The sequence below is a fragment of the Lasioglossum baleicum genome, chromosome 3, assembly GCF_051020765.1.
Source record: "Lasioglossum baleicum chromosome 3, iyLasBale1, whole genome shotgun sequence".
Lineage (NCBI taxonomy): Eukaryota > Metazoa > Arthropoda > Insecta > Hymenoptera > Halictidae > Lasioglossum > Lasioglossum baleicum.
In genome coordinates, this window is record NC_134931.1 from 2,253,402 (window position 1) to 2,267,981 (window position 14,580).

At 43.4% G+C, this 14,580-nt stretch overlaps 3 protein-coding genes across 4 annotated transcripts; 2 read left to right on the forward strand and 1 right to left on the reverse strand.

Moving 5' to 3' along the window:
• Positions 1-1,656: 1,656 nt before the first annotated feature.
• LOC143207185 (uncharacterized) lies at positions 1,657-8,282 on the reverse strand. Its single transcript, XM_076420348.1, has 7 exons — positions 5,581-8,282; positions 5,390-5,502; positions 4,943-5,255; positions 4,283-4,444; positions 4,002-4,217; positions 3,711-3,919; positions 1,657-3,616 (listed from the first exon to the last, which is right to left on the reverse strand). Exons 1-7 carry the CDS (start codon positions 5,953-5,955, stop codon positions 3,430-3,432), a joined length of 1,575 nt encoding a protein of 524 aa, XP_076276463.1. The 5' UTR covers positions 5,956-8,282; the 3' UTR covers positions 1,657-3,429.
• A 1,264-nt stretch (positions 8,283-9,546) lies between these two features.
• Positions 9,547-11,215, forward strand: Jtbr (jumping translocation breakpoint protein JTBR). 2 transcript variants are annotated; one of them, XM_076421055.1, is made up of 3 exons: positions 9,547-9,846; positions 9,938-10,171; positions 11,052-11,215. In XM_076421055.1, the coding sequence occupies exons 1-3, from the start codon at positions 9,782-9,784 to the stop codon at positions 11,212-11,214; spliced, it is 462 nt and encodes a 153-aa protein (XP_076277170.1). In that variant the 5' UTR covers positions 9,547-9,781; the 3' UTR covers position 11,215. The 2 variants fall into 2 exon arrangements, with proteins under 2 accessions (XP_076277170.1, XP_076277171.1); XM_076421056.1 differs by having other exon boundaries at positions 9,551-9,837.
• Positions 11,216-11,284: 69 nt separating this feature from the next.
• Gstcd (glutathione S-transferase, C-terminal domain containing) lies at positions 11,285-13,857 on the forward strand. Its single transcript, XM_076421053.1, has one exon. The coding sequence runs from the start codon at positions 11,285-11,287 to the stop codon at positions 12,980-12,982; it is 1,698 nt and encodes a 565-aa protein (XP_076277168.1). The 3' UTR covers positions 12,983-13,857.
• The last annotated feature ends 723 nt before the right edge of the window (positions 13,858-14,580 follow it).

A 14,580-nucleotide genomic window follows, 5' to 3' on the forward strand; every position in this document is an offset into this window, starting at 1 on the left:
GATATCCAATATTAATACATTATGATTGTTTAAACATGTTTAAATAATGATTAAAGACGGACGGACACCACTTTTGCACCAATTTTTGAGGATATTTTTCAATTTATCTCAAAAAATAAGGGTCCAGCGGAAAATCGAGCTATATACCATGCGATAGAGCAGACTTTTATCTTCAGGAACCATCCTTTCAAGTTTGCGTGGTCGACGTTTTTTTCGAACCAGAAAGCAAAATATCTTCGCCCGACATGAGTTGTCACCAGTGGCGCTCACCACTCGGCGAAGATATTTTTCCTTTCTGGTTCGAAAAAAACGTCGATGTCGCAAACTTCAAACGGGGGTTTCTCAAGATAAAAGTCTGCTCTATCGCGTGGTATAGTTCGATTTTCTGCTGGACCTTTATTTTTTGAGATAAATTCAAAAATATCCTCAAAAATTGGTGCAAAAGTGGTGTCTCTCCGTCTTTAATCATTGTTCAAACCAATCATTGTTTAATCATTGTTAAATCATGTTTAACAATCATAATGTATTAATATTGAATATCACTGTATTCGGGAGTCTACAGAATCTTTTGCTGCAAAGAACAATTCAATATCTTTTATAATAACATCACAATATTTGTTTAAAGTTGAAAAATATGTTTTCTTTTCAAAGCCATGTTTTTCAAAAACTGTGCGTATAGGAGAAAAATTAAGGACAGATTCGGAATCAGCGCAAAGAACTCTATAAGAAGGACCCAACACTATATTGAAATCATAAAAAAAGTTGAAATTTGTTGGACAGTGTTATTGAAATTGAAAGTATGCACACAGAAACTTTCACAGAATCACAGATATTTTCGGGAATTCCGAAAGACTCGGGATTCTGTCCCGATCCCGCGAGAAATTCCCGTCCCGACCGGGATCTCGCACACCCCTAATTCGTACACATTAAAAAAACGAATTACTTTTTCAAGATTGGACCCAACAGCTTGAGTTTCTTTTCAGACGTTAGAAGGATTAGTTTACTAGTTAATGTGAAAATAATTTTTTTTAAATTGTTGTTGGTCGCAATTCCGAAGGAAATAATGAAGGTCACGATTTTAAAATTTTTTATCTGTACCTGTAATGAAAATTTAAAACATGTATTTTGTAAATCCAAGTAACTTATATATAGTCGTACAAAGTTTCATCAAAATCGCGATCAAGGATGTTACGAAATATAATTGATTGAAAATAGCAAAAATCTTAAGAATCTGCGATTTGAAGGAATCTCAAACCGCAAATTCAAAGATTTTTACATCTTACATGCCCACAGCTTTTTTATCCGTCAACCAATTTCCATGAAACTTTGTACATATATATAACTTACTTAGATTTACAAAATACATGTTTTAAATTTTCATTACGGGCACAGATAAAAAATTAAAAAATCGTGGTCTGTTCGTTGGTCCTGTTCCCTTCGTAATTGCGACAAGTAACAATTACAAAAAAATTATTTACACATCAGCTAGTAAACTAACCCTTCTAATGTCTCAAAAAAAAAACTCAAGCTGCTGAGCCAAATTTTTAAAAATTTATTCGTTTTTAAAAGGTGTACGAATACTTTGTACACCGACTGTATGACTTTTGACAATTTTCAAAAAATGCTGTTCGGCGTCGAGCGACGGTCGGAGTCACTTGATGCCAGCACCACTCAGATTTGAGCGCGCGAGAAAAGCAAGGAGAAGAAAGAATGATCTCACTTGCTTCGCACACTGCACTTTATTCAGTTTACCGCTTCGCCGCGCGAATCGCCGATATACGGAATCGGAGACCTTGAACGTGCTTTTTTCTGCCGTTGGATCGCGACGGAGATCTTGAGCGGCAAATTAACGAGGGCCGCCGCGAACGGAAATCTTCAACTCGTTCGTCGGATATCTTGACGCGGGCAGAAGCACGACACGCGACGCGAAATGATCATAAGCGAAACGGCTCTGGAAGAGAACGGTGAACAGTGAACAGTTCGAACGAACAAACGAGCAGCGATTGTCGCGATCATGAAATCAAAAGAAATTGTTAATGAAAGAGCGAAAAGTAAAACGTGATATCGATTTGAAAAGGCGGGGGCCTTTAAATATTCTTCGAACGGAAGGCGTGGTCGTACGCGATTGGATCAGGATCGATTTGATGATCCTGGGAGACATTGTTCGTGATTCAAGCCGTGAAGATTTACCAGTAATGGGCGCTAACAAAAACGTGTGAACGCTACGTGACTCTAAACATGGTGAAAAAACCGTAGCGAACGTCGCTCGACGGTTGCCGCAACGGCCGGCAAATCCCACAATTTGAATCCCGAACAGAAATGCTAAAACACGAAATTCCAGAGAATGTAGTACAATTTGTATTTATCGTACAACCGCAGAAGTACTAAAAATAGGATTTTACGTGTTTCGATTTATAATTCGCCTGCGAAAATTAAAAATTATATAGAGGCCCGCAGTCTAATCTTTCTATTATATGTATAAAATAGTTTTGTGGTTTCTGAGTCCCTAAAACGCCGAGCGGGTTGCCTTCTGCAGGGGAACCGAAAATTGAGAAGCGGGTTGCCGTCCGAAGGGGAACTGTGTGTGTGTAGTGCGTGCGTGTGTGCGTGCGTGTGTGTGTGTGTGCGTGCGTGTGTGTGTGTGCGTGTGTGAGAGAGAGAGAGAGAGAGAGCGGCGAAACGCAAAATAAACGATGTTCAAAAACCTAAAGTCCGTTTTTATCATTACCGTCAAAGCGTTCGTATTATATGTATTCATTTATTACACAATCGACACCGGTGCGCCAGAAGAACGCAATCAAGAGTTTTTGCTCATCGCTGCGACAAATGACAACAACCGGCGAGGTGATCGACCGCCGATATAAACCTCGCCGGATCGAAGCGTTCCTTGAACCCGTCGAATTGTATCGTGGGCCATCGCATCATGTTTTCCTTGTTCCAATTCCGTTGCCCTATTCCTTTGTCTCCTCCGCAGCACCGTTTATTAGGTTATTAACCTAACGAACGTTGCTGCGATCCTACCAGTTTAATTTTAAAGTCCCCACTCCTTCCAAAACCGATGGCCCACGCGGATATAAAAGAGATGTACATGCGCTCATCGGGAATTCTCGCAATTTCTATTCTGTCATACTGACACGCGCTACTGTTTACCATTCATTACGCCCGGTTGAACTCGCGATATTTGCGCTTCACACCGACCGTATTCATTCATCTCTCATTAGAACATTTCACATCATTTCTCTCTTTGTACTTTCCTGTTTTCTTTCAAATATATTTTGTTATTTCAATCTGCCTCAACATTCTCTCGCACTACCTTCCGTTTCATCCTTTTCATAGCTAGAGTTTACAACAAACGACGTCGAAAATATTCGTCAAAATTGTAAAATTGAAGCGGGCAACGAGATCGCGAATCCTCCAGCGCAATCCTTTTCAAAATTTAACAGACTCGTGGAACGACAGCATGCCTGCTAGCTCGAGAAGATGTTTGGCTATCCGACCGAAACTGCTGCGATTGTACTTTTTCCACACCACCGGGAATTTAGTGTCCTTCTTCCTAGATGTTAGAATGCAACGCAGCATCATGACTCGACATCGGTCGATCTCCTCGTCCTGAAATCTGTTTCCCGTCGTCACAACACCGTCGCTTTCGCTTCCAATAAGACAAAAACAAAGCCGGTTTAAGGCAAACACGAGAACGAGCTGGCACTAACCTGTAACTAAAGCGAGAGCCGACGGTTGCGCCGGCCCCGCACAGCAATCCTCTCCAATATAGCCATCGCGGTTGAACCTCGGTGGGACGACCCGCAGCGCAAGCCTGCTCGGTGTCCACGACGAGGCCGAGAACCAGCTCGGCCGCCGTTATGGCAACCAAACTCGGTGACATCCGACAAAATCTTTCGTCTAGCAGGGTTACGTCAATCTAAAAATAAAAACGTAGTAAAATGCGGTCGAGCTCGCGGTGTTTGAGACAAGTAGAGTTTTCGTATCGTGCGTCGGCTTACCGCATAATGACCCGCTCGATGAATGAACACGAACCTGTCGTGCGAGAGGCGGTGCGCGCTATAACTTAAGTTGATCAAATGATACCCGAAAAGAGAGTGCACGTCGGCGAAGGTAACGTTGAAATTCAATACCCGCAGGATTTTTCTCTCGTAATCGATCAGGTGGTCCTCCCATCCAGCGTAAACGTTCTTGGCCAGGCTAATCATCTCTGTAGCCTGGAACCGAAAACGCGGAAATACAAAAATTGCGCTGATCGCAGTCACGAACCCAGCCCGCTTACCTTGGGGATATCACAATAGTTTTCGAGAGTTTTCCTCGCGATCCACAAGCTGGCCAACCCCGTCAATTGTATGAAATCCGTTGTCACTCGTAGCTTGTCGATCGCCACGTCGAACAGCTTCACCGCTCGATAGATTATATGCGATGGGTATTTCTTGCGCATCTGCGAACAATCGCGCCGTTAGAGTCCGTTCAGACGCGGCGGAAACCGTGCGTCTTTTGCTTTCGATTGTTGGATCGTGCGGAGACGTGTGAAAGACGCTAATGTAAATAAGATCCGCGCGATCGAACCATTGAAAACACAAATCGCGCAGTGTCTGAACGGACTCTTGTCTCTCGCCTTAGTTTGCTATAGACTCCTAGTTTGCTAGACTCCTAGTTTGCTACACTCCTAGTTTGCTAGACTCTTAGTTTGCTACACTCCTAGTTTGCTCTCTAGCAAGCCCGTTCAGACGCGGCGGAAACCGTGCGTTTTTTGCATTCGATTGTCGGATCGCGTCAAGACGTGTGAACGAATACGAAGACGGTCGAAAACGCGCGCGTTTCCGCCGTGTGTGAACGGGCTCTTAGCGTCTTCGTATTCGTTCACGCGTGTCCGCGTGGTTGAACAATCAAAAACAAAAATCGCGCATGCCAAAAACAAAAATCGAGAACCGCTTACGCCTAAACACAACAGAAACGTAACAATCAGGGTCCTCATTTCGGCGTTCACATCTCCTCTGAGAAAGTTGGTAGACAATCGGGGCTCTCGTTCCTCCTTTTCGCGCTCAATCATCGGCAATTCCGCGTGGTACTCTGTGTTCCAGAATAACTTGGCGGGGAACAACTGTGGCTGTGCCTTGGACGCTCCGACGGGAGCCTGCTGTTCCGGCGTCTTGCAAAGACCGACGGCGAACGTCTTCGGCGAATGAGCGCTCGCTGCTGTCGACAGCGAAACGTCCCGACGACGGCCCGAGTCGTTCATCCTCTTGAACCTGACGCGAAAGAGAAAGTATGCATTATTGCTGCACAACCGAGATCTCTGATGACCCAATCCAGTGGAGATCGATCTGCGAGCAACACCAAATTAAGATCGTTCGAGAATCGGTACAGAGAGGTACAACGTTACCTGACGTAACGAGGAATCTTCGACGGCCACAGGTTCTCCTTTTTGCGGGATCGGTCTTCCGGCAACCGTTTTCGCGAAGGTCTGGCGCCCGTCTCTTCGGATCCTGCAGCAGGCTGGAACGCCAAAAATAAAGAAAACTGGTGGATTATGGGCTGGAAAATCTGCACAGTTCGGAACAGAGATCGCCACACCTGTATGTTTTCGTTTCTCGGGACTCGCAAAGAAGCAAGCGGTTTGGAAGACGCGGTGGAACCGCAGCGCGGTCGCGCTCGCGATTGATGCTTCACTTGCAGCTCATTTTTGTCGTCGAAATGAACCTGAAACGACGTTTTCTTCGACGAGAGGGTCTCGGCGATGGCGAGTCCCTGCCGCCCGATCGATCCCGCCAACCCTGTTCTTCGTTCATCGTTCGATGATAAAGATCGTTCGTGTCTTCGAAGAGCTAGTTTCTTGCACTTTTTGACTGTCGTGGTCGCAGTCGTAGTCGCGGGAGGTAGCTGATTTTCTTTACCCTTCGACGAACCCGAAACTTTCGCCGCGAAAGCATTACGCGGACCAGGCGCCATTTCCCCGTCGTTACAACCGCACAACTCGATTTGAATTCGCGATCGTTCGCACTGTGGATTCGCTCATCTTCAGAGTTCACGCATAACTTGAAGAGACAACCGCTTTGTCCGGACGCGCGACAAAACTTCTCGGCATGTTTACTTTCGGGCGACGACGCGACGTGACGCGACGACGCGCAACTGGTCGTCGTCGGCCGAACGGCGGCAATCGCGCCCAATCAGATTGCCGAGCGATCACGAGCGATCGCGGGGCGCGAACGATCTATGCTCGGCTCGACAGAGGCGCGAGGAACCGTTTCCGAGATCGGGTTCGAATCTCTGCGTCGCGAATGGATCAGCAACTCGGCGAACAACGTCAGCCAGGTGATGAAAACAGCGGCATCGCTTTTTCCAGCTCCACCGACCAGAGAAATCATTAGAAACCAATCAGAGTTGTGCCAATTTAAATAAATTGTATTAGGTTGTTGCATATGAAATGTCCGATTTTAGAATGCAAATGTTGCAATCCGTCTTGATCGAGATATACACCATTACAGTTGACAGGTTCATTGTATTTCACTTTGAAGTACACCACTGATCTCGAGAAAATACCTGCAGACTGTGTACGACTACATAACCCGATTTATTCCTCGAGAACAATATTAGTAACCGCTCTCGGCCAACGACACCTTTTTAATCATGACTTCATTTATAGATATTAGTTTGGTAGAATGTAGTGCAATTTTTATTTATCGTACAGCCGCAGGAGTACTAAAAATAGGATTCTACGTGTTTCGATTTATAATTCGCCTGCGAAAATTAAAAATTACATAGAGGCTCGCAGTCTAATAAATATACATATAAGAATCGCACAGTGAGAGTCGAAACGTTTTTTAGCTGTTGGACAGTGTTATCGGCCTATCTCATTTCTGTCGGAAGTTCTACGGTTTTAACACTCAGATGATGAGATACCCGGGTGTCTCGTCGTCTCGTGGGTACTCGGGTACCGTGGTATGTCATATACTCGGGCAGACGTATTTACTAGCTCTACGCGATATTATATTTGCTGGTCCACGGCTACCACGAAACGTACCGAGACCAACTTGCAGTCGGGGATCGCGAATTTATTAGAAGTATCAAATATAATCTCCGAGTAGGTATTGCGTTAATTCGGAAGGAAAATCCGGCCGAATTTCTCGACGAGAGGGAGAGAGACCACGGAGATGAGAGATTGGTTCCGAGTGAAATTTTGTCGATGAAACCGATTACGGGATGATTTCGCGGATCGAGTATCGGTGCGGCGAGCTGCCAGAGATGGAACGAAACGGTGGCAGATGTAATTTCGTGGCCGCTTCGGACTCGTGGTATTACACAGTCGAAATCTCTTCCGATGAAGATCTCTCGAGAGACATCCTACTGTCGAGAGTCTACGGTCTACGGTCGACGACGGGACTCTCCTCGTTTTAATCCATTCGTCTGCGAATCCGGACCACTCGCTGGATTTTCTTCTTTTTCGTCTTTTGGTTCCCGCCCCTCTTCCAACGTGTTCCGGTGTTCACCACGTTTTTACTCCCTCGGTTTTCCCTCTTCCGGCTACGGTCCTCTCTTCCTTCGAGCATTCTCTCCCCTTTCGTACTTTACCGTTGGCGCATCTATGCATCAGCGACGCCGTCACTGCCGTCAGACCCGCATGGGAAATCTCAAATACGAGATCTGTTTATCCGCCACTTGAAATCCCACTGGATGTCGATGATAAGATTTTACCGCGCGACTCTGTCCTCCCCCGGATCTCTCGTCAACTGCTTCCTTCATCCTCTGATTGCTCCCGTCCGACTATTTCTCGCGCATTCCACGGAAAACGTTATATCACCGTCCCGATCCGTCTGCCAACGTCCGATGAACTGCCGCGCCACGTCTTTTTTTATTTTCGTTTCATCTGCAATCAGAATTTGATTCTTCAGGTTGACGCGAAGTCCTATAGGTACGAACAATCGCGACTTTTATGTGGCACGATCGAGGGAATTTCGAATGGTAAGACCTCCTTTCCCTTCTCAATTCCCTTATTGTGTTTATCTTTATAGTTTACGTTACGTTGATGTCACTCTTATAGAAATCGATGTATAGGTTTTGCACTCCAAATTCACCCTTTGGCAAGTCAAATTCGTACGCTTTAATAAGTACATATGTACCTTCATTTTTTAAATTTATTCATCAGACACAGCATAGATCACTGTCCCCGAGGCAAAGATGAAGTAAAGTGTGACGTCACATTTTCAAAAGATGTATAAGCTATGCTCATCGAGAGTGCCTACGCTTGGCTTATGGGGATGAGAGTTGTCAGCGGTTGCGCCATGTACACAGTAATTGATAAGAATTGCAAAGAATTTGGCATTTTATCATGAAATAATCAATATATAAAGTATATTTGAGATACAAATGTTTATTCTATGTTTTATTAAGGTACTACAATAAAGTATGAAGTAATAATCGTATTATATATTAACTATACATATTTCAGGAATCGTGCAGATTACAGAATGTGGTTTACATATAAATCGGTTAAATTTACAACATTTTAATGGCGTGGTGGCGTAGTGTTGGCCACGGTGCCGCATGCCATGGTGTCGGCGTCGGTCAGTACATGCGTATTACAACATTCGTGGAGCTTGCATAAATATCTGTAAATAATTTCTAACCGTAACAATTTTCAGTAAATTCTGCTTGAAATTAATTGGTTATTATTTATTCCCTGACACATTATATTTACATTTATTGATGCAAAATTAAATATATTGGATATTCATTACAGGAGCAAATGATTCGTGCCGCTTTCCCCATAAGAAGCAATGCTAATTCCGGCACGAATTATTTGCACTTCCTGAACGTCCGTAAAGCGCCATTTCATGCAGCAGCGAAACGCTCAAACTGTTAGCCAAATGTTACCGACAGAGTAGAGGTCGGTAACAGCGCCATCTAGCCGTACATTTGGAACTAAATTTGGCTAACGGTTTGAGCGTTTTGCCGCTGCATGAAATGGCGCTGTACGGACATTTGTGCCGGAATTAACATTGCGCCTAAGGGGAAAAGCGGCACGAATCATTTGCGGCTGTAATGAATATCCAATATTTTTCATTTTGCATGAATAAATTATCTTTATTGTACAATACAGACACAGAGGATTCTCCAGTATACATCCACCAATTTTTGTAGCCCTTGAATAACAATTTCATTGAATATTTAACCAATCACGGTCACCTGCTAATAAAACGCGTGCGGTCTGGCCGCATGTCTGCCGTGTCAGACATTTTGAAATTATCTTAAGAATTATCTTGCGACGTCACACTTTACCACGGTCTTTGCCGCACTGAACTCTCGGCTTTCCTATACACATACTATTGGGTTGGAAAGAAAGTTCTTGCGGTTTTTATTATAAAATCAAAATAACAAAAACCGTAAGAAGTTTTTTCCGACCCAACAGATATGCGCAGTAAGTAACGGAGGACGAATTTAAGACTCTACTGCGCAATATGACTCTAACGGAACTAGTTCATTGGCTAATCCCCCTACTCGTACTCCGCCGATCACGACATCATTGGCTGACGCGCAACAACATGCGCGGTCTACAAGGTCTAAGAAGTGGCTGACGAAACACGTGCTATATTCACGGAGCACGAACTGTGTTTACTCCTCCATTTACTCCATTTACTCGCATTTACTCGAAAAGTGACTCGGAGCTTATTTCGTTCATCCCGTTCAGTAATCATTTAATTAATTTCTCTGATGGGTCACGTCACTTGACAGGAAAGCGTAGCTTTGCGAAATAGAGTGTTGGTCTAAAACGTGTGAAATGATTGAGCTGTGCACAAAGAAACGAATGCTAATTGCCATCACGCTATTGGGAGGGTTAGTTTCGTAGGTTTAACAGTTCCATTTAGTAAGCTGCTTGCACATAATGATGCCATTGAAATGTTAATGAGAAATCATTGTTCTATGTTTATCGTAGGCTAACGGTGTTAGTTTTAATCGTCGAGAGTCATTGGACAGACAATCAAAACAAGCTCTACCTAGAAAATTATGAGAATAATACAGCATGCCTGTCTGGCGACGCGTACGAAATAATCTCGGAATGCCATCCTTGTTCTGCTTTTGAATTAGCGAGTAAAAGCATCGACGTGTGTGTTCACGCGAGATACAAGGAAGTTATAAAATGTAAAAGCGGTGAGACGATAACAAGGAGGTAAGATATCTTTGTTTTGTTACATTGAATATCGTGGCGGTACACCTGAGAGGTTCACATGCACAGCATACCTATGAAGATAAACCAGATTGTGTATACAAAATACTTTTTATAGAACTGTACAGTTATCTCAACCTTTACAGGTGATCTAGAGAGAATCAAATCACATGTATATCTGTACAGGTGAACTGCAATGTGTGCGGCTGTCTTTACGCATTTATTTTTATTATTAAAGATGTAGTTTTCTTTCCAGGATTGCAAGGGTGCGGGCTGCGCCTTCTCATTTGTCGATAATACAAAGATGGGGTTCTTCAGTAGTCAAAAGCGCTAGATAAAGGATCAATCTAGAATGATGTCTCTCTCAAAAGTCCTATTTTTCTGTTTATGAGGCGTAATTTGTCGCAGCTTTATGAAAGTAGCTACATGCCCAGCTTTATGCTTCCAATTAATGCAAGTTACACCTTGTAAACGTAAAAATTAGACTTTTGAGGGTGACTGCGGTCTAGATTGATCTCTTATCTAGCACTTTTGACTACTGAGATACCCTATTCTGCACCCTTGCAATCCTACAAACGAGTCTACCCCCCTGAGGTCCACACACATTAAAGATATTTAAAAATAATTAGTAGACTGCGGATTTTTATGCATTTATGGAGAAATTAGTTAGATGAAATGTAAAACATTAAAATATTAGAAAAATCTAACAATGGTGTTACTTTGTTTTGAATGTAAAGATGCTTTTAAGGGATGAAATAATTTTTACTTAACTCCTGCTTCTCACAAATGATGCAGAACATTTTTATTTTGCATAAACGATCCGCAGTCTAATAATTACCAATAAAGATGACTAGCGTGTAATTTCAACTTTCATCACTTTCAGCTGTGACAGGGTAGCCTGGCTGGAAGAGAAAGCATTCTGGAAGTTCGAAGCGGTGATGTTCGTCCTAGCCTTCAGTTCCTGTATGAGCATTTATTGGAGAGAGAATGTCTTGCGCCAGAGAATTATAAGAAAAGTGGCGAGGCAATTGAGAGCTAGCGTGTAGATAGCCCAATCAATTTGGAATACGTTTTTTCTTTTCCATTGATACCTGTATGATTTCATAGGCAGCTAAAATGAAAATGAACAAAGTCTACTTGGAGGTATACTCTGTAACAGAATTTTGCGTGGCACCTATAGAAACCATAGTGACGCTGTTCACTATAAAGTACTGCAGCTCCAAGATCAAAATCAGGCTCATTCCTAGCAAACAGAAGCCTCTGGAGCGAACCTACAAGATGGACATCTCCTGTTTCGAATACGAAGTCGTGGATGCGAACAAAGTCCCGAGTTACGCGACTTCTTGCGAGCTGCCGATCATTGCGTTGAACAAGATCTGTTACATTGCTGGTCTCTGCGCGATTTTGCGGCAGATAGTGAAGGATGTGGTTTCAAAGAACCCTGAGCACCGTTGTCGGCAATTGTTAGGGTTCAAAGATTCTTGTCTGACCGCTTGTTCGGAAGCCAGCATCTGGACGAAGTTCTGCGAGGTGGATCTGATTCTTACTTTGAAATTCCTGCATGCCGAAGATGCTGCATGCAACGAGCTGCCTTCAACCATGGCCAGATTCGAGTGCCACATGCTGCAACCAGTCAGACTGCGTAATCTGAACAAGTACACCATTCCGAAGAAGATGTTTAAACATGGCCACCTGCTGGAGCACACGTACGCTGAGGGCTCCTACATCACTATAGCTGACATCATCATCTTCGTCTGTATGCGCATCCTACTGACTGTATTCTCAGGCGAGTCGACGCTGAGGCTGCTCCCGCTGACTGTTAGATGGTACGAGAAGATGTTGGAGGACCAGGCCATCGTCGACTGTCTGGAATGCCTGCTGGTGGCAAACGAGAATACAATAAATGAGATTAACTACACTCTTCCCCAAGTGCCGAACCAAAGTTTGTACAAGAGCGACCCGAAGAGGTACAAGCCGAGAAGCAGAATCTTCACTAGACAGGAGGACGTGGAGCAGTCGTTGGAAGTATTTAGGAGCTTGAACATAGACACCACACTGGACTCTGAGCCCTTCGCAGTGGAATTGAACCTGAACTGGTCCTCGGTGCCGTTCGACGCCACTCCGGAAGGCGGGTCATTGCCTCCTACACGGCTAAAGAGGAAGCAGGCGCAGTTGCAAAACATGTGCAAGCCTGTTATCAAATTGGCGAAGGAGGGGGACGTGATCGTGGATTTCTGTTCGGGCAGCGGTCATCTGGGAATCTTGTTAGCGTACCTGCTGCCTGACTGCACTCTTATACTGCTGGAAAATAAAGAGGAGTCGCTGAACAGAGCGAAAGAGAGGGTCAGGAAACTCAACTTAATGAACGTCCGGTTTTATCAATGCAATTTAGATTATTTCAAGGGAAAGTTTGATATAGGACTGTCGCTGCATGCTTGCGGCGTTGCGACCGATCTGGTTATACAACAATGTATCAAGAGAAGAGCCAGCTTCGTCTGCTGTCCCTGTTGTTACGGGTCCCTGCACGACTGCCATCACCTGACCTACCCGAGGAGCGATGTCTTCAGGAAAGACATGCGCCGGGAAAATTACATGGTGCTCAGCCATGCGGCGGACCAAACGCACGACGAGAAGAACGTGAAGACAAAGCAGGGCTACGAGTGTATGGCCATCGTCGATACCGATAGGAAGATCCTAGCGGAACAGTGCGGGTACAAAGTGTACTTCTCGAAATTTATACCGGAGAACTGCACGCCCAAGAATCACATACTCGTGGGAATACCCAGGAAAGACACGCGGAGACAGAGCGTGTAAATTAAATACATTACATGTACTCAACCAATCCCCTTGCGGGCACAGTAATTTTTTTGTTGTTTCACTAAATTCGAATAATCGGGAATCTAACATAAATTCGACACAGGACCGCAAAGGATTAGCACTTCGACTTCAAACTTTACGCAGGCGCTTCTGAAACGCCTGCTCAAGGCTTGGAAATCTTGTACAGTAGATTGTAGACTCTAAAAAGATACTGTGCGTAAATCAATTGTGTTGGAGTTGCACGATTTTTCAACACTTTCCTTCTTTTATAATAGCTCATTATTTTGTACTTGACAGAAATCGCATACTATTCTTGTTACCGAACGAATAAAAGAGAACTTTTCTTACCCGAATGGCGGAGGTGTTCTTTCCCTTTTTGTTTCCCTGCGATCCAATGAGAAGAGCGTGTGATATGATTTGCGCTAGTTTCATTAATAATTGTACGAAGAGACTTTTCTTTTTATTGGTATGTACAAAAAAAGGGGAAAAGAATTATGAAGGATACAAATTATTAGTGTTTACGTCGGTTGTCTTACACAGTTGTTTTCCGTCTATTATTAAGTAGCTAAGGGAGGGAGGGTCAAACACGAAACGTAAAAATATGTAGATTCTCGGCGATAACGTCAAGAAACTAAGGGGGATATTTACTTCTTTTCCGCTATTATCCACTACAAAGCGCTGAGTATATGCTTCCCTCAGACAATATATTGAAATTTAAATATCCTTTCTGCTTTTATTTTGTTTTTTTCCATTTTCGATATCTCTGTTTCGTTTTTATTTACTTTTTTTTCGTCCGTCGTTTTCATTTCATTTAACACTTTCAACACGCAATTTTGGTCTTTCGAATGGAACGGGCTAAAATTAAGAACGAAGACACAAGACACGTACGTACCATTTACACATTTTTTTCATGTCTTTCAAAGATTCTCGGGTCTCGTTTACTATTTACAATTTTTTCAGTCGTACGAGCACGGATACACACCGCCCCACGAGAAGCGACGGCTATATCCTTGGTATATTTATCCCTTTTCGCTTAACTTACGTTTAAATTCAGGTTTCACCTACAAAGCTTTTTTTCTGTCCCCGTGTGAAAGATAATACTTAAAACATCGAGAGATCGGAATAAATGTCGTTAAGCTGAACTAAGTTTGTGGATGCGGCGCAAATCACCCGGTCAGGAAACAACATTCCTCTCCAGCGAGATTGTTTAGCAATGTCAATGACAAAATCAAAAGTTGAAACTTAAGGTATATGTATCGGTCATAGCAAAAATTATTATCTACGTCTAGAAATCGCGGGCGAACAACCTGCCGACGACCTAAAACTCGCAACGATCACAGTGGCTCTCGCGTTCTCGCTCGCAAATATTCTTGAACTACGAAGTTTTTACTAGACGCTTGTTTTAAAATTTACAACACGTTACCTGCCGGCGATTATTTAAACTTCTAATCATTTTATAGTTCACAGCTAATCTGCCTACTTAGGTAGATTTTCTAAATTGTGTCTAATTTTTCTTTCAAAATTATTGAAATTCTAATCGTTTAGAGCAGGGGTCGGCAAACTATTTTAACTCGAAAATTAAATATTTTTCCGAC